At 37.3% G+C, this 23,451-nt stretch overlaps 1 protein-coding gene across 1 annotated transcript in view; it reads right to left on the bottom strand.

The window, feature by feature from the left end:
* Positions 1–4,164: 4,164 nt before the first annotated feature.
* LOC149422431 (uncharacterized) overlaps positions 4,165–23,451 on the bottom strand; it is a 45,884-nt gene continuing 26,597 nt past the window's right edge. Inside the window, exons 2-8 of the mRNA XM_089633798.1 lie at positions 17,888–17,987; positions 11,594–11,855; positions 9,304–9,586; positions 9,006–9,113; positions 8,515–8,714; positions 6,387–6,574; positions 4,165–5,660 (exon numbers count right to left, since the gene is read on the bottom strand). Coding sequence (XP_089489924.1) covers positions 4,647–5,660; positions 6,387–6,574; positions 8,515–8,714; positions 9,006–9,113; positions 9,304–9,586; positions 11,594–11,855; positions 17,888–17,956 — 2,124 coding nt within the window. The 5' untranslated portion in view covers positions 17,957–17,987 and the 3' untranslated portion in view covers positions 4,165–4,646. The remainder of the gene's footprint in view (positions 5,661–6,386; positions 6,575–8,514; positions 8,715–9,005; positions 9,114–9,303; positions 9,587–11,593; positions 11,856–17,887; positions 17,988–23,451) is intronic.

Below are 23,451 nucleotides of genomic sequence, written 5' to 3'. Positions count from 1 at the left end.
CAAAAACGAGTCGTAAAAACGGCCCGTTCTCATGAAGCCAACGTCAACCGTGAACGGCTCGTGTCCGTCGAGTTTCGCGCACGTGCACCGGTGCATCAGGAATCAATGCTGCTAGCTCCTTGGATCAGGCTCTATTTAAATACCTGTAGAACAGACACAGCATGCCTACATTGCGTCTATGCATTAGAGAAGGCAATCGGTCTGTTAACAACGGATTGTCAATCAGACGGATCGCTCTCCTTTGCACAGATTCAAGCAGGTTTATTAAGTATTTTGGGGCACCAGCCCAAAGGTGGCTCCCAAATTCAATAGTTGGGCGGACTTGAGACTTGTACAGGGTCAGCAGCTGGTCACTGTTGAAGAATCTCCTAGCCCTGTACAAGACGCCCAACTTCTTGGAGGCCTGATTTACTCGGGCTTCTATGGATCCCCGATACTTGAGCCGGTCTGATATAGCTCCAAGCATTTCAATGGAGTCTTTATTGGGGAGAGTGCTCCCATCAAATTGCACCAGACAGTCATTGATCTCCCTCTTTGCCGAAATCAGACACGCTTGGGTTTTTGTGACGTTGAAACTGACCAAGTTGGCCTTACCCCAGGCACGAACCATCTCGAGGTGGTGGTCAATTTTTTGCTTCAAAACTTCCCGAGCTGTTCGGACATCATAGGTGGAAGGGGGCCTGTCAAAGAGATAACCCTCGTGAACGGTGCTGTCATCAGCGTAGCAGTGAATTGGTGCACATTCAACGAGATCGTTGATGTGCAATAAAAACAGCGTCGGAGACAGCGCAGATCCTTGTGGCACCCCCGCATTGATTTGGTGCGGTGCGGAAGAAGAGCCGTCAACCATGGTTTGAATTGTTCTTCCCTTCAGAAAGTCCGCAATCCAATTATGCAGGGTTGGGTAGATCCCATACGATGGTAACTTCCCGATAAGCGCCCGGTGCCAGACTCTGTCAAAAGCTTTGGAGATATCCAACCCAACGGTTTGAGTTTCACCAAAACGCTCCATGTACCGCCCCCAAATATGCGTCACATATCCGAGTAGATCGCCACACGATCGGTTTTGACGAAATCCATATTGCCGATCGCTTAGGATATTGTTATTCTCGAGATATGTGAGCAATTTGTTGTTAACCACCCTTTCTAATACCTTCGAGAGTATGGAAGTGATGGCTATGGGGCGGTAGTTAGAAGGGTCGGAGCGGTCCCCCTTTTTTAGAATTGGGTGGACGATTGCCTTTTTCCAAAGATTTGGCACCTTTCCACCTTTGAGAGAGAGCCTAAATAATTTCGCGAGCACTGGAGTAATTTCTGCAGAACACCTCTTGAGGACCAAGGCAGGTATTCCGTCCGGCCCACTGGCTTTGTCGACTTTCAGCTCGTTCAAGACTCGGAGAACCTCTCTGTCCCGGATCTTCGGTTCCTCCATTTGAAAACCGCAGTGCGGAATGGAAGGGGGAGTCTCTCCGTTATCTTGAAGAGTTGAGTTTTCCGCGAAAATTTTGCCTAATAATTCAGCTTTCTCGCGGGCCGAGTTAGCCAGCCGACCATCAGGCTTGGTCAGAGGTAGGAAAGTGGTTCTGCAGAAATTTCTTCCGATCTAGCTAGCGAGTGACCAGAAAGCACGGCTACCAGTGGGGCAGTCAGCCAGCTTTTTCGCAATTCTCTGGTCGTGGTTGCTCTTAGCTCTATTTAGAACTCTCTTACAATCCCTTGCCCGTTTTCGGTATTCCGAAAGGTTATTCATGGAGCTAATCTTCCGGAGTGCATTAAAAGCCGTATTTTTGAGTCTGACAGTTTCAGCACAGCGATGGTCAAACCACGGTTTTGTGCCCGCTCCAGAGGATTTGACGGAGAAGGGAATGTAGCAATCCATTGATTACTTCTTCTACCTCGCGTGCACAAATTGATGGGTCCTCGGAGCTAAAGCATACAGTACTCCAAGGAAAGGCGCCGAAGAAAGACCGCAAGCCGTCCCATTTTGCTGCCCTGTAGTGCCATACCTTCCTCTTTACATGTTTGTCAGGTTGACGGTTCATGGAGGATGGGACAGAGGTGATAATCAGGCAGTGGTCAGAGGATCCTAAGGGCGCTGTCACCTCCACTCTGTACCCGAGTGGCTCACTAGTGAGAAACAGATCGAGTAGGTTGGCTCGATGTCATGGGATGTCTGATATTCTGGTCGGAGATTCTATGAGTTGGCTTAGTCCATGGATAAGAGCAAAGGATTCCGCTGATCTACCGGCAGAGTTCGTTGGGCCGAGGAACTTCAGCCATTGTTCATTATGAACATTGAAGTCCCCCAGGATTACAAACTCGGCCGTTGGGTAACGGGGCAAGAGAATATCTACAGTGTCACTCAAGTATTTAAACTACTCAACAGTGTCTGATTCGGCAAGGTTTGGTGAGCGATACAGGCATGCATAAATTCTCATCATACCGGTGAGATCCACACGTACCCATAACACTTCGTGTTTTGCGCTCTCGATATTTGCGAGACGAGCGCTGCTGATGTCAGCACGGCTGTAAAGGCAGACACCTCCTTTTGGCCTGAAAAGGCTTTCCAGATGATATCCTGGGCAGTTCAGATAGGAGGTATCTGGGGGCTCGGCAATTTGAGTTTCCGTAAGGAAGAGGAGATGGGGATTTTGTGAGAGAAGGTGGTGGTGGATGGGAGTTAGGTTGGTGTGCAGACCGCGAATGTTAGCGAAATTCACCTTCATCCTCGGTCCACACTGAGGACTCCTACTGTTCGCTGTCGCTGAGTTTTTATTAATTGGTTGTGAATTCATAGTTTTTAAGTTTGTTTTATTTGTTTGTGGGATTTAGGATGGGTTGGGAAGGATTAGGTTAAAAAGGTTGGGTGGGGAGTTGGAGAGTGGAGCAACTGGATACACTAAATGTAAGGTATGTTCTTCTGACTGCGGTTCCAGGCAATGGGCAGGAGAGTCCGGCTGTGGAGGTCGCCCAGTGCGCCCCAAACGCTGGATGCTGGGTCCTCACCGGTCACGAACCGTCACAATATCAGCGGCAGGGTTTTTTCGCTGGCTGATGGGGCAGCCCACCCTTGGTCGTGAGCCCAAGGGTCGGGCCCCTGTACTATCCAGCGGCCCGGACAGCGATAACCGGTTTACTAGATCTCCCTCAACCGGCCTCTCCCAGCCCGGCCCGCCCCGCAGTAAGTAGGCCGACCCATTCATCAGTGTGATCCAGAACGCACAACCCTCCATGAGCCCGGGCACCCCTGCTAAGTCACCAAACGTAGCGAACCACTTTAGGTGACCTGTGGCAGAGGTGTTGGTAACCCAGAGTATGGTTCCCGGGGCGGCGGTACCCATTGACCACCTCCCAAATTAATGACCACCTCCCAAATTAAAGGTGTTATTTTGAATAGCCCGCTATTTCGGTAGATGTTACTTTTGAAGCTGTCATTTTTTGACATTTGACAAGCAGAAACTACGCCATTAATAAAAGTGGAACGATACACGCTTCAACAATGCATTGAAATTATTAAAATTCACTTGAGTGAATCGAATGCGATTCAACTTGAGTGATGAGGCCCATCTCCACCTCAGTGGCTTCATCAACAAGCAAAATTGTCGCATCTGGGGCTCGGAAAACCCAAGATTTATTGTTGAATAGCCTCTCTATTTTCAACGTCTGACTGTTTGGTGCGGTTTATGGTCCGGCGGAGTCATTGGACCTTACTTTTTTGAAGATGAGGCTGGAGCAACAGTTACGGTGAATGTATTGCGCCATAGAGAGATGATTAATAATTTTTTATGGCCGGAATTGGATGGTATTGATCTGGACAGAGTTTAATTTCAATAAAACGGCGCTACGTGAAACACAAGCAACGAAACCATTGATCTTTTACGATTGAATATCAAAATAACACCTCTTATTGGAAAACCCTGTAGTAGAATAATTAGGAATTTATATTTATTTATTTTGCATTCTGTTATAATTTGAAATCTTGTACTATTTTGTAATAAATACATAAGTGTGAACAATTTAAGGGCGAAATCTGCTCGAGAATAAAGGAATAGGGTAGGAATAGGAAACAAAACCAAAAATATAACAATATTATTTATTTAAAAGATTTAATTCCATGAAAAAATTACAATATAATATTTTAAAATTATGATTCTCATATCCCAATTTTATTCTTCAAAAATAGACGAATCTTGTGAAGCACCTTCCAAAAAAATGTATTTAAAAACATATTTCAAAATGATTTACCTACCTATACAACAAAGTTTAAAAAACAAAACTATGTTATTTTTTCAAGGTGTTTTATTTATTTTAATTGTTTTTTTTTGTATTTTTTTTTTTTTAATATTCATTGTTTGAGATGCACAAACAAAAAACTTTAATTGTCTTTATTGATTTGGCACTGCTGGCACATTTTTGAGCAATGACAAGGCACTTTGTGGATTCATTTTCAGTCTATGCCTTTTCATTATTTTAAACAAATCTTAATTATAATATCATATAATGTCATTATCCTAATTTGTTGCTAATGGCTGCCTCTTCTGACGATGCATACAATAATATGATTTTTTTGTTGTTGTTATAAACAGAGAAAGCAGGTTTGTCTTAGATCTATTTGGTAAAGTTTGAGTTCATATAAGTACAATTTCTTACTCGGATAACCCAGTTTTATTGTCGACAAGCATTTGTCTAATTTTGATGAGCGATTCTTGGGTTTCTGGATCGGCCAGCATGTTTTCTTTGCTTACTGACTTTCTTCCATTGGCTAATTTATTGGGGTGAATGACTTGCGGATTCATCACTCTGGTTTTAAAATTATTTGTTGGCGGTGTTCCTTTTGGATTGATTCTCATTTGGCCTTGGACAACATTCATGGATGTATCTTCCTGACTGTCCATAGGCTCATTGGCAAGTTTTGAGAGATTGGGATTGGACATGGATTCGTAGGGGCTATCTTTCATTGGTACAAATGATCTCATCACTGGGCTACCCCTGTTGGGTGGACTGGCTAATCTACCCTGTACAGAAGTGGGTTGAGTTTGTGGAGGAAAACGTGCTAAAGTGGATGTTGAAGTGGAAGCACTAGTTTTCTGTAGCGTTATTTGAGAATTTCTAATTTCTGACGAGTTAAGAGGACTGCTTTTTGAAGAGGAAAGATGTCCATTTCTTATATTAGAATTATTATTAGATAATGGCAAATTTTTATACTGTGGAGATGTGTTAGCATTCAAATTAATATTTTGTCTCTGAAGGTGTTGGGAAAGGTGCTGGCTTGGGTATTGAGGCTTGGATCCATTCATCCCGTAATGGTTATTAGGTAGACTGTTGGGTGTAGAACCTTTCAAATCTAATGATCCATAAGCACTGTCTTTGATGGATCCGTGAGATGGAGTTTCATCTTTTCCAGTGCCATATTTAACTAAAACATCTGCTGCTGCAACGGGCTGAATTTTCTGCATATCGTACGACACAGTTGCCATAGAATTATTTCGAGCAGGTTTTCCTTTGTCTAAAACTTCGCCAGTTCGCGGGTTGATGTGCTTTTCATCAGTGTATCGCAAAGATGACCAGCGCAGATGATTCTTTTCAATGGGATGAAGAGTTTCTCTTGGTTCGACGCCTTCGTCAACCGAATGGTATCTATTGCCGTAAGTGTCATCATTCTGTAAAAAATAACAAGAAATGATTAGTTTTTTTTTAAAATTATTCAGGCTTTTACCTATCATGGGTGTTCTAGGGCATCAATTCAAATTACTAATGGGAAAATTTCATATATGGACGATTGGAGTCAAGTTCAGGCATAGAACAGATGAGATTGATGTTGACCGGAGGGCCACTTCTAAGTGACCACATAAAGTACAATCTGGGGAGTCAAGCACGTACATTTTAAAAAGGTGAGAAGGAAAAGAACATCCAATTCTCAAGTGAGGAAATTTATTTTTCAGAAAAAATAGGGGATTGCTGAAACCACGGTTTTGATGGAATAATCCTGTATATTGAGACCTAGCACGCTCACTTTAATATCAATGTGCCAATACTTTGTCCAAAGATTTCGGGATCTTTGATGGAAAAAATGTCATATAGGGGAATGTGGTTTATGAGGTTGAAATTAGGGTTGGAGGTTCCTTGTTTAGCCAAGAAATCGACAATATCAGTACCCACGATGGCATCATATCCAGCAATCCAAATTAGAGTTATGGCTATTCTAGACCTTTGAATGGAGGCTGATCACCGGGATAAAGAAAAGAACCGGATTTATGTTCTGGAGGGAACTGACTGAGTCAGAGAGAACAACATTATTTTTGGAAGTATTTATGATTAGTTGACTCTGAAATGTTTTGTTCTGCTGAGCAAAATAAATGGATAAGTAACTGTGTTTTGTTGCTTACTTCATTTTCATCTTCTTCAGCTATGACACTATTCTGAATCCAGTCTTTTATTCTAGCCTTTTTAGCTACTCTGTCTACTGTTGTTTCGATGCCGTGTTGTAGTAGAACGTGAAGCAATTTATTTTTTTCGTCAATATCACTATGAAAACTATACATTGACGGACATAGTTCATCTACTTCAGTTCCAGCTGAAACAGGAAAGAGACAATATCTTTAAAAATATTTTGAAAAAAAAATCAAATTCAACATTTTTGTGGATATTATTGTTCAATTCTGAGGGTTAATAATGCCTTTGATAGATTTTAATAATTTAAGTAAAATTCCAAAAGCGTATGTCAGCAAAACCTCCTAGATCACAAGGCAGGGACACTGAATCAAATCGGCCTCCTAACTTGTATAAGAACCTCAAAAAAATTTTTTAAATTTTTAAACCAACTAAAACGTTTTAAGATTTTAATAAATAAAAATATTGAAAAAAATTAGAGGAAATTTATTGTAAAATGCCACAAGAGTTAGGAGGCTGCTTTGAATGAGTGTCCCGGCCTTGTGATATAGGAGGTTTTGATGTCAGCCGCTTTAGATTAATGAATGTGGACTATCTGATGGTGTATGTCAAAATACTATTTGACATGCTTTACACCAAGATATCGACACAAAATAGCCTATTCTGAACAATTTTCATATTTGACTTCTAGCACAGTAGTTCTGTGTTAAACGAAATGACCACCGCTAAGGAACCGACTCAGTATTTACGTTGATCCCCCTCCACTGCTCACCGTAGGGAATTCCAAGATGGCCGACGCCTCCAACCAATCACAGCACGGCATAGCCCATTGATATTTTAATCAAACAATGATTACAAATCCAAAAGTGACTATTTGTGATAGTATCGGAATCAATATATAAATAAATAAACGAGACTTAGGGTGGTGGTTTTGGTAAATTGAACTGACTTGGTTAAAGGTATCACATCACAATATTACTTTCCTCCCAGCAAGCTAACTACGGAGAGGAAAAATACCTAACCAATTTACTCCTCACTAAAGAGGAGAATCTCCTCCGGGAGGGCCCGATTTGAATTTGTTCTATAAATAGAGAACCGAATTCTATACAAAGTCAGTTCAACAATACCTCTGAAAGGGAATCCTCTCTACTGAAGAACCATCACCAAGTCTCCAAGAAATATTTTCGAGTGTTTTACTCAGTACTAAATTCAGTTTTTGCCAGTAATAAATTCTTTTCGTCAGCTCAGATTTGGAAATAAATTCCTTTCTGAACTTGGCTTCAAACTTTACTCCAAGCTTTCACCACACTCGCTGAGACTGAAAAGTTGACAAGTGTACCCAGCCTCCTATGCATAAACGGACGGTTAATTGTCTCGTACAGTAGACTTCGCGATGTTGTTTACTCCGACTTGACTTGGCCGCTCTGGCGGGATAAAAATATACTACCAATTGGGGAGGCGATTTTGGAAACCGCCGCCCCGGGAACCGTTTATTGGATAACCAACCATGTGGTCACCCCAATTGGTTCGCTACATATGATGACTAAGCAGGAGTGTACGGGTTCATCGGGCGAAGCTGGTTTGGGGAGACCCTTTGGCCTCTCCCACTGGTCTCTCTTAACCCATCGCCTTGCGCCGCAGTAGGAGGGAGAGATTCATACGCCCGTCACTCCTGGATACACTGATCCTTAGATTCTTACTCACCCCTCACGTCTTTTCGTTACCAGAACTTCCTCTCCTTCCTTTCCTTAAAAAGACCCTCCACACAGCATCCCCAAATATGACATAGGCTCTGAGGGAAATTATTTTTCTCGGGGCCTCCTGTGTGGGGTTTATGTAAAAAAGTAAATGTAAAAAACACAGCTACCATCTTGGCGTTATTGACCGGATGCGAAACACACCAACTAATTTACAGACAGGCCAAATATAAAGTGGTAGAGTCAAAACAGGACTTCGCTACGCCCCAGAATAATATGTTAAGGTTTAAACATATGTAGCTTACAAACTGGCTTACTGACCAACTGAGGTTTTCTGGGATCCGGGACGGAAGATAGATCAATTTGCTGTCGTACATTTAGTGAGATTTATTCTATGAAATAAAGTGAGTGAGTTATCAACCCTTACCTGTTCCATTTTTCTCATTAATTCCCTTGGCCATCCAACGGTCCTCGATAAACTTGTGTAGGTCCCCAAGACTCGGAGGTCTTTTGTCTGCTCTTGGTTCAAGGAATCTTTTGAACATCTTCTGCGCTCTGGACGACACCAATTTAAAAAGCTTTGGTTGTTTCCTGAGTGGGTTTGAGGTGTTGTACCAACTCAAATATCTGCAACAAAACATTTTTTATTACAGCAACATTTTATGTGACTTAAACGATCTTGAACATTTTTTTAAAGCAAGATATTCATTCCCTGGTTACGAATAATCTGACAATATTTGAAGAACTTTTACTACCATCACAGTAAGCGGAAAATTATGTTTGTGTCTTGATGGAGGACTTAGCCAGACGAGGAATTGAATGCACGACGCCTGGATGGGACGCAAACGCGATGCCAACATAGCCACGGACCGCGATATATATATTTAAAAAAATAATAAATAACAATCTTGGGCTTACCTTACATATCTAGGGTCATCGAAAGCTGCTTTTTGCCATGGAAGACAGCCGGTCAAGCACACAAATATCACAATTCCAAACTGCCAAACATCGTGAGAAGTCACAGCCCTGAAAAAAAAACGTTCCCTCTGATGGTTAATTTCTTTTGATTACTGAAAAACAGCTCTCTGAAAGTTCATTTTCAAAAACAGACTAGAATTTTAGTCCTTGAAATATCAATCTTCCGTAGATGATTATTATTGGTATTATGAATTGCTAAGTAAAATACAACACTTAGTTTCATAGGTTCACAACTTACTTATAAGTACCTTCAACAACGGTCTGCAAAATTTCCGGCGGAGAGTATGGCAGCCATTCGTTCCTTCTTCTGATCTCCGTTTGGGACTTCCTGGTCTCGCCGAAGTCACACAGCTTGATTCTGGAGAAGTCTGATTTGAAGACGAGGATGTTGTCCAGCTTGACATCCCTGTGAACGAGGTCTCTGGCGTGGACGTGGTCCAGAGCGGCTCCGAGTTGTTTGGCCACACGTTTGGTGTGGAGCTCCCCTATTCCCGTATCGGATACGTTTGAGGTTAAATCACCTGGAATTATATCAAAGAACCTTAAAAATGCTTTTCATGGGTAAAATTATTGATCTGATTATTCAAATCTTTGGTTCCTATATTATTAAGTGCCAGTGGTTTTGCAGAATTTGAACAATTTATCCAAAATTCAAGGATAATTTTCAAGTTTTATAAAAATCTGTTATATCATTATAAGCCAACTGACCCTTAAAGGTTCCCTGGATTTAGTGTGCTTTGGTGGTGGTTTGGAGTGGTTTGGTCTTACAATTAAAAATTGTTACAATTGAGGAGCGTTTTCACACAGAAAAATATCTACAACAAGTTTTCAAAAACTAGGTCAGTTTTAGTGAATAATCACTCAATGTTTTATGATAATCTTTAAATTCAAATTCAATTAACTGTTAGACACAATGAATAATAATACTATAACTCGATTCATTTGTGAAAAGACATCTTTATTTAAAAAGAGGCTGAAAATCGTGAATATTTACAAAATAAAAATATCTACATATTTGAGAAAAAAAATGTTTTAACATTCCGAAATATCAATACATTTGGCTTTTACAATATAAAATTATTGTTTTTGATAAAAATAAGAATGTATGTTTGCTTTATCTTTCAAAATAGCTAATTAGACCAAAAAAATAATTGTAAAAATTCTTAATTACCAATTAAAAATATAATTCCTACTGTTCTTACATAAAAAATGCATAAGTAATACCTAGGCAAAAAAAATAAATCTTATATTTTGTATAACTGGTGGCCTACTCAGATACATTGAAATAAGATAATAATGGCTCTCTTACATACGAGTACATACATACCTAGTTCTTTCATATTTATCTAAATGTAAGTAAGTAGATATTTTACTTTGTGCAAATTTATAATTTATAATTTTCTATTACTTTTTATTTTATTTAGTCATTGCTTGGAGCTTACTAGCGACTAGCGACGAAAATATCGCGAATCGATAGTCACAGTCTTGTACTGTTGGAGAAGGCAATATGTTGCAGGTAACCCACCCTCAAGATAGTCCTAGTCTTGTACTGTTGGAGAAGGCAATGTGTTGCAGGTAACCCACCCTCAAGATAGTACTAGTCTTGTACTGTTGGAGAAGGCAACATGTTGCAGGTAACCCACCCTCGAGATAGTCCCAGTCTTGTACTGTTGGAGAAGGCAACGTGTTGCAGGTAACCCACCCTCAAGATAGTACTAGTCTTGTACTGTTGGAGAAGGCAACATGTTGCAGGTAACCCACCTTCAAGATAATCATAGTCTTGTACTGTTGGAGAAGGCAACGTGTTGCAGGTAACCCACCCTCAAGATAGTCCTAGTCTTGTACTGTTGGAGAAGGCAACGTGTTGCAGGTAACCCACCTTCAAGATAGTCACAGTCTTGTACTGTTGGAGAAGGCAACATGTTGCAGGTAACCCACCCTCAAGATAGTCCTAGTCTTGTACTGTTGGAGAAGGCAATGTGTTGCAGGTAACCCACCCTCAAGATAGTACTAGTCTTGTACTGTTGTAGAAGGCAACATGTTGCAGGTAACCCACCCTCAAGATAGTCCTAGTCTTGTACTGTTGGAGAAGGCAATGTGTTGCAGGTAACCCACCTTCAAGATAGTACTAGTCTTGTACTGTTGGAGAAGGCAACATGTTGCAGGTAACCCACCCTCAAGATAGTCCTAGTCTTGTACCGTTGGAGAAGGCAACGTATTGCAGGTAACCCACCTTCAAGATAATCATAGTCTTGTACTGTTGGAGAAGGCAACGTGTTGCAGGTAACCCACCTTCAAGATAGTCATAGTCTTGTACTGTTGGAGAAGGCAACGTGTTGCAGGTAACCCACCCTCAAGATAGTCATAGTCTTGTATTGTTGGAGAAGGCAACATGTTACAGGTAACCCACCGTCAAGAAAGTACAGATTCAGTAAACTTCAGCGAAAAGCATGCATGTAAATAAGAAGAGAATATCCCAAACTGTCTCTGACTGTTGAACTTCATCAAAGTTTACTTTTTTAACTCACCTAAGGGAGCGTACTCCTGTGAAAAGACGTAGAAGCCTGCCGTCTCGAAGGCCACGTCGTAGGTCGTGATGATGTTCTTATGCGCGCCAAGGTGCAGGCCGTAGTGAAACTCCCTGTAAAAGTCCCTGAGACTGATGTAGGGCTTGGGCAGGGCCTTGAGGACCATCTCCGTGTCAGTGCCGCGGTGCTCCACGAGCAGGATCTTGCCGAACCAGCCCTCGCCGACTATCTGCAGGATATCGAACTCTTCGGCGAGGCATACCTGGAAAGATAAATTTTTGATAAAATAAACATCTTGTCGTTTTCAGAAAAGTTGGCTCAAGAAAGAGGAGGACGCGCAACACATCAAAACATGATATATATTAGGTTGCTTCAAAATTGTTTGAAATTTTTATTTCTGATTTTCCACGTGGCACCTTTTCACATGTTTCCATATGTCTAAAAACTTACACTATTTTTATTTCCAAAATTTTTAAAGCTGTTTTCGTAGTTGTGAACATTCTCGGTTTAAACAAAAAATTTAAAATGTTGGTGTTTAAACTGAGTGACGTCATTATTCTAACATGACGTCAACGGGGACTTCCTTAAGTCGGGAAATTTTCGTCAATAATCTGCTCTCCTTCGGCGGTGTGAAGACGATTGTACTCTTCCATGAACGCTACTCCTCTCTCTGCTGTGTCATTAACAATTTTCAAAGAATGTATAAAAGTCTTAGATTTGGTGTAGTCGTCACCATCCTTCCAGGTCTTAAAAATTTTCGTAAAAAAATCACGCTAAACGGCAATTATTTAGTTTGTAACAATTTGTAAGTTTTTAACCAGAACGAGATCATAGTCATTGGTTGCTCGCTTGGAAGAAACTTCCAAATGGCTGTTCCTCTTTTTAATTTCCAAGGAAACTTCATCATCGAAGAATGCAATACCAATGAGTTCAGCGGTCAAAAACCAAAGATGTCCCATATTTTTTTTCGTATGGCACCAAATCCTTTAAAAGCTGTAAAAAATTATTAGGCGCAGACTATGTGCAAGGAACTTGAAACCAGTACATTGAATAAAAAAACCAGTGAAATACTACAATTTTTAATGCCTTTTAGTTCTCTCCTAGTCAATTTTAGCTGTTTTCTAAATAGATACACCTGTAAAGCATATCGATAGCCATATTTTGCTCGATGTAGTACATCAAGTGCTTTAAAGGACACACCCTTTTCAGGTGTTCCTCCCAAAATACAAAAATGAGGTTCAGTAACTCTTTGTGATTGTCCCGTGGTCGAAACTGCTGTAACTGATATGTGGCAAAATAAATCATTTTTGCGGTTACATTTTCAACATACATTAACGTCTCTGGGTCAGAATCAAACCCTTGAGGTCCTCTTATTTTATTTGTAGTCAATGGTTTTGGAAATCTTTTGATTATTTTTCAGTGGGACTTTTATGTTTTCTAATTCTCGCCTTTTTTTTACTTTCTAACATCGCCATCTCTTATAACTTCATAGCTTTTTTCTTGTCATTTTCTCTGTCTAAACACTTCTCATGTCTAAACCACATATCTGACCTGTTTGTCCTTCCTCCCCAGAGTGAGGCGAAACAGTCTTGTCTTTCTCGATAGTAATCATTTGCAGTGCATTGGTATGGGCAATATCAAAAAAAGCATTCTAAACTTTTCTTACTTATTTTTATAACAGCAGAACGTTTTGAATTATTTTCTTTGTTTTTATCCTTTTCCACTCAATACAATATTATTAGAGTATTTTTGCTATTTCGTGTTTCTTTAGTCTGTTACTAGGAATACTTGCTTTTTCTCACATCACATGCAGAAGAAGTTACAGATTGGTTATTATTTTTCCTCACTATAATTTTATAAGGAAAAAGAAAAACTGATAACTTATTTAACATACTAATTACTTGATTTCGTTAATGTTTGTGTAAGGTGTCCAATAAGCCAAATTATATTCGTCATTTTTTTTTAAGTTTTAAAACACTTTCACTGGAAGGCGCGATCGAAAATTCAGTCTAATCTTTTTCTAGATTTTCATTAAAACATCAAAGGAATGAAATGTGAAAACAATTCATTCAAAAATTGATTAAACATCTTTCAAACAAGTATGCGATGTTTTAAAATATTTTCAGTAATAAACGTATCCGATGCAAAATGAGGGATGGATGAAAAAATGTTCATATTTCCAGCTTGTTGCGTGGGGCCCGTAAAAATATCCGAAGATGATCGTAAATCATATGCATTAACTCCAGCGATATAAAACATTCTTCTTGAATCTGAAATACAAATAAATCTTCGGGAGAGAAGAGAAGTTTATTGCTCCAAACAGAATTTCGAGGAAATATTGCGTTTAAGATGGCACGAGGGATATACCAATATTTTATGGTTTTCTGCATTTTCGAAGTCGTCCGTGGCCATAACAGCATATCAAAAAACTACAGCGTTTTCCAATAAGAGATGTTATTTTGAATAGCCCGCTATTTCGGTAGATGTTACTTTTAAAGCTGTCATTATTTGACATTTGACAAGTAGAAACTACGCCATTAATAAAAAATGGAACAATACACGTTTCAACAACGCATTGAAATTATTAAAATTCACCTGAGTGAATCAAATGCAAATCATCTTGAGTGATGAGGCCCATTTCTACCTCGGTGGCTTCGTCAACAAGCAAAATTGTCGCATCTGGGGCTCCGAAAACCCAAGAGTTATTGTTGAAAAGCCTCTCTATTCTCAACGTGTGACTATTTGCTGCGGTTTATGGTCCGGCGGAGTCATTGGACCTTACTTTTTCGAAAATGAGGCTGGAGCAACAGTTACGGTGAATGGATTGCGCTATCGAGAGATGATTAATGATTTTTTATGGCTGGAATTAGATGGTATTAATCTGGACAGCGTTTGCTTTCAACAAGACAGCGCTACGTGCCACACAAGCAACGAAACCATTGATCTTTTACGATTGAATATCAAAATAACACCTCTTATTGGAAAACCCTGTATTTAACATGAAAGAATGTTAGATCAATAAACGTTCAACTCGAACATTAAAAAAATATTATTCTTACTTTAAAACTGTTTATAAAAGATAATTTTCAATAAATCATGAATCTACCACAATGTTTTTCACTATTGAAAAATTGTCGTAGAACACATGTCAACATATACCAACTTATTTATAATTTCTTTTATAAAATATCTATATAGCGACGTAATATTATTTTTTAAAACCACGTAAATCAATGAACTTTGAAAGTCATTTTATGTTTTAAAAAACAGGTATTTGTCAAGAGTAAAAAAATTCATATTAAAACACTATTTTAACTATGCTACTTGATAAATAATGTAAAATAATTCAATGATTTATTTGGAAATATTCAATTATTCTCTACACCCAAAATTCATTAAAACACACCCATTTTCGTTCCTGTTCATAAAGCGAATGTCTTTCGCCACAAACGACGTTCTTGATCTATAATATTATTACGCTAGTCTTATTATAATTAGCCTTCGGATTGTTAGTGCACCCGACCGGCAATCGGGACTGTGGGTTATTTTTTTTTTTTTTTTTTAAACATACAACAAACAATGTTGCACTCCCATGAGTTATCAAACTCATTAAGGGATCGCCAATTGGTAGTTTTGAAATAGAAGAGTAAAAAATAAATAAAAAAACAGTTTTGTACAGAAAAATTAGACCCAACCCAACCCAATGTGCAGACACAATGTATGAAGAAAACATTTACCAAACATTTTACAGAAGCAACATACAGACACAACATATGAAGAATCACTTTACAGATATGTCACAAAAAAAAATGTCTTATAAGACTTTATGAATTAATTATAATCACTCATTTGATTTATGTACTGTTGGTGTCAAAAAGTTAAAAAAGTATCCTCAATGATGGACTATAGAAATGCATAAAAACAAAATCAGGAAAATACATTAAAAAGTACGGGCTCAAAAATAAACAGACCTAAAACAAGATGTTTTACATTCAAAATACATGGAAAGATTAAAAAAGCCCATACATCTCTGGATGTACAAAGTTTAGTATTTGGAGATAATTAGGACGGCTATCAGAACAGAGTTTGTACCTACTTATGACTCGTTTTCCAAATAATATTTGAAAAAATAGGATTTCAATTTATCGTTTCGAGATTTGTTAGAGGCATAATATACCTGTCTTAATTCTTCAGGCAATTTGTTATAGTTAGCGTAGGCAATATATTCTAATGATTTCAGTCCGAACTTTGTTGAGTGTATTTTTGATATATGTAATTTGTTGTGTTGTCGTGTATTATATTGGTGAACATCGTTGTTATAGTTCAGTTTTATATTTGTGTGGGTGTTACACTGAATAATATTTAAAATGGTGTTTGTTATCTCAAAGCTAGGAACCATCTTAAATGGCAAAACAAGTGCGTGACGGTAAATATCTTTAACAGGTATATCCCAAGGCAAGCCAAAAATGTTACGCATGGCTCTATTTTGGATTATTTGCACCTCCGATATCATTTTTTTGGTAGCAAAGCCCCAGATACTCGAAAGATATGCCAAGTGGGAGTGAATCATAGCATAGTACAATGATCGCAGTATGGCTGTGGGAAGCAATCTACGTAGTCTGTACATTACACCGGTCACCGGAGCAATCTTTGATTTAACATGGTCAAAATGGTTTTTCCATGTAAGCCGTGAGTCAATTAAAAGTCCTAGATACTTCGCGACATCTGTTTGTTCCAGTTTGTTTATTCCCAGGGAAATGTTTAGGCGTTGTCCTTTCCTATTCCCGAATAGCACATAGTGAGTCTTTTTAATGTTAAGGCTAAGTTTATTGAATCTCAACCACTCGGCTAGATGACCCAAATCCCTTCCCATTCCGGGTTCGATTCCCGTCGGCGGCATTTATTTTTCCTAAGAACATATTTTCAGGTGTTTCAGACTAATAATTATTGTTTAAATAATTTGTTATCCTTTTAAAATAAATTATAATAACGAAGAAAGCTGTTAAATTTGAAAGTTGCTTGCATAGCTCCGAATCAAACTGACCGACACCTCTGCCGTAGGTCAGCCTAAGTGGTACGCTACGTTTGGTGACTTAGCAGGGGTGCCCGGGTTCATGGGGTGAGGATAGTCTAGGTCTTGCGTCTGCCCACTTTCTGGGTGGCGGGCCGGATTTGGAAAGACTGGTTGAGGGATATCTTTTTATCTCTTTAGCAGGACCCTAGACCCATCGCCTTGCACCGCATCGGGAGGTATATATTTAAATGCCGTCACTCTCGGACATACTGACCCCCACATTCCTATCCATCCCTCATCCCTTTTCCTTCCCAGGTCTTCCTTGCTTTCCTTTCCGTAAAAAAATACCCTCCATACAGCATCTCCAAAGATGACGTTGGCCCCGAGGGAAATTACTATCCTCAGGGGCTTCAATATAGAGATAATGTAAAAAAAAACGAAAAATCCACTTATCTTCACTGCTAATAATGCATAATTGTCATAAGTCACAACATTTCGAAATTATATTATTTGAGTGTGGCAATATTTCTACATCGCCGTTAAAAATAAAACCAGATACAGTCAATTCGTGGGAGAAGAACACTGTTGATAATATGTTTTTATGCATTCATTTAAAATCAGGCAAAAAACCATAAAATCGACTTTTGATCCCCTTGGAAATCTCCCAAAAATATGATTTAAGGCGATGCACTAAGTCGTGTAATATTTTAAATTGAGCCACTATCAATAACAACCCTTACGTAGATGGCGATAAGGTTTAAATTCCCGCTTAACACCATCCACCTGTTTTGATTTATGCAAGAAAAAAACATGGCCAAAAAGTGCCTTTTATTTTATTTTGTGGATGTTCAGGCATAAATATTAAATTTTTATAAATAACTTAATTTGCCACATTATACAATAAAATCATAACCGAACATGGGTTCGTAAGTAGGAGATTTTGAACTTTAAAGCAGTTTTCTTAGGCCTTATCCATTATTTTTTCTGGGTTTATAAAAAGACGTATCTAAAAAATACTCGATTATTTCAAAGGCCAAGATGTATTCTACTCGCAGTATTTAATTAAAGCATCTGAAACATTTCTAGGCGACCAAATTTTCAAACCAAAAACACATGATTTTGCATTACTACGTATGCGATGGCCTTAAGTGTTCATAGATTGATTTAGAAAGTTCTGCTTTACAATATTATGTTGATTTTTTTGTTTGCACTATTTTTGATGTTTGGAAATAATAAACATGAATCAATCCATTGTCTAGTGAACAATTACATTATTTTACCTTTTCTAATTCGAACTCCCTGATGCGGTGGATGGATCCAACCAAAGCTTTTCTTGTGGGCACCTCCATGGCGTATTACCTCACCATTCTCGTACCCTTTCTGCAAAGAAGAAAATACAATTTATTTTTATATCCGACCCATAGATAATAGGACAAACTTGTCGAATTCCGCCTCTCCCTCAATATACAAAAAATATAAATAGCACTTGTTTTCAACTTAATTACTACAAGAAACAACTATTTAAGTCGGGGGATATGGTAACGCATAATTATTAAAATAACCCAAAATAACAACCTACAAGTCTCTGTTATTGTTCGTCGTAAAACGTTAAAAATCAACTGCAACTGTTTTAATACTTTAACTTTAATATTTAAGATTCGATAACTTCGTCGAGCGCATATGTATCCGCTGTATTCAATGACAAAAATTTTCCAACTGTAATTTATATTTAATTTTTGACTTCGGTGTATACTTCGTTCATGTACGATTGATATTTGGTTTGTTTATTTGGGAAAAGAGAGGCTTTTAAAATTTGAACCCAAGTCTCAAATAACTAGCCCCACAGGAAGAATTCGCAAATTCTCAAATCTGGTTTCTAAATATACATAAATAAATTATTGGTTTAAAAAAATGTCTGTTTTGGCCATGTTTACATCTCCATCGACTTAAATAGTTCTCTCCATTAAATATTTAGGTTGAAACCAAGTGTTTTTTTAAAGAGCCTTTCCATGCAGCGGAATTCGAGAACTTTACCGAGATTTACTGCAAATCTCTTGTGCGCGCGGTTTCATACGAATAATGTTCATGGTTCCTTCGTTTTTTATTATTTATCGTCCGTCCTGATTGGCTAATTACAAGTTATATAAAAACATAGTTAGATAAAATCTTAAAACTATTTATAAAATTACCGTAAAAATACTTTACCTTCTACAAACGAGGTTTTATACAATAATATAAATTTGTTCGGATGTAGATGGCTATCTAAAAGTTCAGATTTTAGAATTTTGGAATAAACTCTCAAGAATGAAACAAAATTCAAAGTCTCAAAGTATCCGTTCTACAAAAAGAAAATATACAAAATATAAATAAGTACCTACCTATATATATTGTATAAAAACATATAAGTAAGTACTTGCCTATGTGTATATACAACATATAAATAAGTACCTACCTATATGTATATACAACATATAAATAAGTACCTACCTATATGTATATACAACATATATATAAGTACCTACCTATATGTATATACAACATATAAATAAGTACCTACCTGTATGTATATACAATATATAAATAAGTACCTACCTGTATGTATATACAACATATAAATAAGTTCCTACCTATAAATATATACGTATTAACATTATATTGTAGAGTAAATGCACATTTATGAAATCCCGAGTATCCGAGATACATGTCCGCTCCATTCATTCCCCAGCGGGATTGATGAGGTTCATAGAGCGACTCCGAAGGCCCTAGACTCCTCTGAGACTGTGACCCCTGAAGACGAGATATTTATTATTTTTTTACAATTTATAAGCTCAGATATTGGTTTGATCCGTAATACCTACGAAGAATTTCGTCCGTTAACGGTACAGGTTATTCATAAAACCCAATAAACGCGACGACGACTTGAATATTCTTTATTCTACGATTTCAGTGATGCCACGCACCTTCTTGATCAATTAGCGGACAAGTTTTTAGTCTAGAAACGTCACTTCCACGTGCTGTTACGGCTGGAGTATTTTTAGAGAGCAGAACTAATGGAGTCCTTCGCATTTCACAATACTTAAATTATTTCCGCTCTTATTTATGTGTCAAATAAATATGTGAAACGCTATTTTGTATTATTATTTATTTGTTGTTTTACACCCGACTTTAAAAATGATAATATTATTTCTCGGTACATTTCAATACCCATTTTACCTATAAAAAATAATATTATCGTATATATATTATACCGAATTATAATTTAATTTTTATTTTAAAATATTGCTTTTAATTTTATAATAATTTATTGAACACTTGAATAGAACTCACACATCAAGAAAATAGCATATAGTAATTTCTAAACAAAACAATCAATTATCACTTCCAATTTTGAAAAATTAAAACTTAATTCTAATAAACTAAACTTTTTTCACAATAAATTATTTTTTTAAAGATATATATTTTTTTTCGTTATATTAAAACAGTACTCATTAAAAATGCCAACTAAAATCATCAAAAATTTAACTATTTTACTGTCTCTATTTTGTAATTTAAAACACAAATAAATAAAGTAACTAGATATTTGCCATTAAAAAAATAATTTTTCAGTTTGGTCAAGTATTTTGTTCTTAAATCCAAATTAAAGTTTAGTATGAAAAGGGCAGCGCAGCCGTTCCCTTTAAAAGGAAGCTACAAGCCAAAAATGTGTATATTCTTGGTATACCTTATATTGTAGGTAATAGGCATTAAAATCGCTTGAAAAACGGAGTCTAGAAACATTCGATTTCAAGCACAAAACTGGTTTTTATTTATTTTTAAAATAATTTTATAAGAAAGCAAAAAAGTTAATCAAGTGAAACTGTCACAGATAATCTTAGCTATATTAGTGTATTTTTTAAAAGTTGTTTCTCTTATGCGTTCATACATTTCTATTGAAAAAAAATTTTTTTTAGTACTTTACATTTATATTTTTATTGAGTAATTTATTATTTTGTTTGTATTCTACTCAAGCGAAACGATAGGAAAACCTTCAATTTATCTAAAGCATATTTTTTGGTTCTCATAATGTATACGAATTCGTTATAAAGATCAATCAAAATAGTGATTTGGCACTAAGCTTCGCCTTCCCTTAGGATCCGACCAACTACAATAGCAGTTCAATGAAATCATGACTTCCTTCAGATGCACTGCAAACTGCAGAACTAGGTTTTAGAAGTTTTGAACGAATTTCAATACAGTCCATGAAAATTCCAAAGTAAAATATTGATATTGTAGATGTCTGTCAATTATTTCATGTATAACTTTCAATATTATATTTGTCTTTGAGATATTTACAAAATATTACCCGGCTTCTAAAGGGACGAGACAATACCCTAAAATAAATCCAGAATCTTAACGACGTAAGTGAAGCAGCAGTGCACAAAAATATGCGACGCGCGGCTCTGGCGTTTGGACAGACCTGCAGTTGAATTTGTCCTATCAAATATCTAAAATAAAGTGGGAATTTTAACGACATAAGTGATGAACTCATATAAAAACAATATTAGACTTTGCCCTAGCAGGCCTAAAAAATCGATCTTCCCGTGTGATTTATTTTAATTTCTTTCTAATGAACGTATTACTGAAATCTCAAATGTTTCTGAAGGGGTGATAAGGATAAAATCTGGTGTTTACCGCTTATTTTATAGTTAAAAAACGTTTTATAAAATTTTCAAACCGTTTGGCATAAAATATTTTAATGGTTATGTCCTGATTTTATTAATCTTAAATATAAATAACTTTCATCCGTAGGGATCCCTCTAGAAATTTTTGAGATTTTAGTAATACGTTCATCAGAAATAATTAAAAGGTGAGCATCGAGCAAACCCCCGTTTGTCTGAGTCTTTAATAAAAATAGTGCGCTTTGTTCCCCTTGATGTTTCGTTGCATCCACTGCACCCCTGTGATGTCAAGGAAGTGCGAATCACATTGTTAAATGGTCTGGCACTAATATCGTCTGTTAGTTAGTGTAGAGCAAAAGGTGAGTGAGCTTGGCCGACTAAAGGCGCGTTGACATTTGCTGTGGCCGCGGTTGGCTATTTGCATCTTTAATAATTAATTCAGATGTGTGTAAAGACGCTCCACAGATGATTTCTACTCTGTCGTTTAATGTGAAGCGTGTCGAAAACTAAATATTATGCGACATGCTGAAGGGAGAGTGCTCTGTTATTGAAAACGAAGACTATCGGCTTACGAAAACCTAAAGGGAAATCTCCTGTGTAGAATATAATATATTTTGTAGAGCGTCGAAACGTTTATACGTATATTTATATGAATTTAAAAGGGGCGTTTTCTCTGTTCTGTTGTAGAATGTTATGAAGTGTCGAAAATAAAATACGTTCCTTTCTGCGGAGGGGTTTTGTGAATGTGAATATTGTCGATAATTAAATACGTAGGAAAGTGAAATTCCGAAGGGGTCTCTTCCTGTTAATATGAATAATGTCGAAAATTAAATAACATGTAGATGAGTGACATTCTGAAGGAGTCTTTAATTGAAAATTGAATATGTGAGTAAGTGAAATTCTAAAGGGGTCTTCGTGTTGGTGAATATGAAGAGTGTTGAGAATAAAACATGCGCCTTTCTGATGGGGTTTTAGAATACGATGTTTGTCTTTAGAAAATACTTTTACTTTTAATACTTTTACTCTTTACCCTAAAATAGTGCAAACACCGCCAAAAAGCGATGCAAACTCAAGATATACTACCAGAACGCGCGGGGACTACGCACCAAATTAAATGAACTACGTTCTACAATATCGCTACACCATTACGACGTATATGTGCTGACAGAAACTTGGCTCGACTCGGAAATAAAATCAACAGAACTCGGACTTAACAACTACAAAATTTTTCGCTGCGATAGAAACTCTAAATCCAGTTCCAAAACTAGGGGAGGCGGAGTACTAATTGCAATAAAGAAGAAATTGATGTCAAGAAAACTCAAAACAAAAAATAATACACTCGAACAACTATTTGTACAAATTGATACCACTGTAGAAAAGATAATAATTGCAACTTTATACACACCGCCACTATCTGATGCCGGAAACTATCGAAGCCACAGCGAAGACGTTGAAAATCTACTCTACAAATACCCTAACTCTAAAATTATTATTCTCGGGGATTACAATCTCCCTAACCTAAAATGGAAAACAAGTGATAGTGGTTTCATTGTTAATGAAAGTCAAAATGATCGTGCACGTGAGATTTTAGATATGACAATTTTTTAAAATCTTTTACAACATAACTTTATATACAACATAAATGATCGCTTACTAGATCTAGCAATATCAAATTATCCTAAATTTTTCATTGAGAAATGTAATGATCCTCTGTTACCTGTTGATAACCATCACCCCCCCCCCCTCTTTATATTAAGTTAAATATATGTGGCGTCGAGCCCAAACCCGTTGAAAAACTCCCAACTACAAAAAAGCAGAAATTTACTAAAAAAATAAACAACGACAGCACAGACTATCCTCCAGAAATGCACATGGACGACAAATACGCCAACAATACGCATGACATTGTAAATCTTTTTTCTGATTTCTTTAAAAATGTTTATGATGATGAAACACCAGAAGAAAATATTCCTTCATACACATTAAAAAAACACACATTTATCAGACTGCTACATCACCGAAGAATCTTGCAACAAAAAATTATGTTCCTTAGACATAAACAAGTCTGCAGGCCCGGACACCATCCCGCCAATTTTCCTAAAACAGTGCTCCTCCGTATTGTCTAAACCACTAACCATTTTATTTAACCACCTACTAACCTCTGGATATTTTCCCGTCTACTGGAA

The sequence above is a fragment of the Hesperophylax consimilis genome, chromosome 7 (assembly GCF_061612785.1).
Source record: "Hesperophylax consimilis isolate HC1 chromosome 7, BYU_Hcon_1.0, whole genome shotgun sequence".
NCBI lineage: Eukaryota > Metazoa > Arthropoda > Insecta > Trichoptera > Limnephilidae > Hesperophylax > Hesperophylax consimilis.
This window is presented reverse-complemented; position numbering and strand designations above follow the sequence as displayed.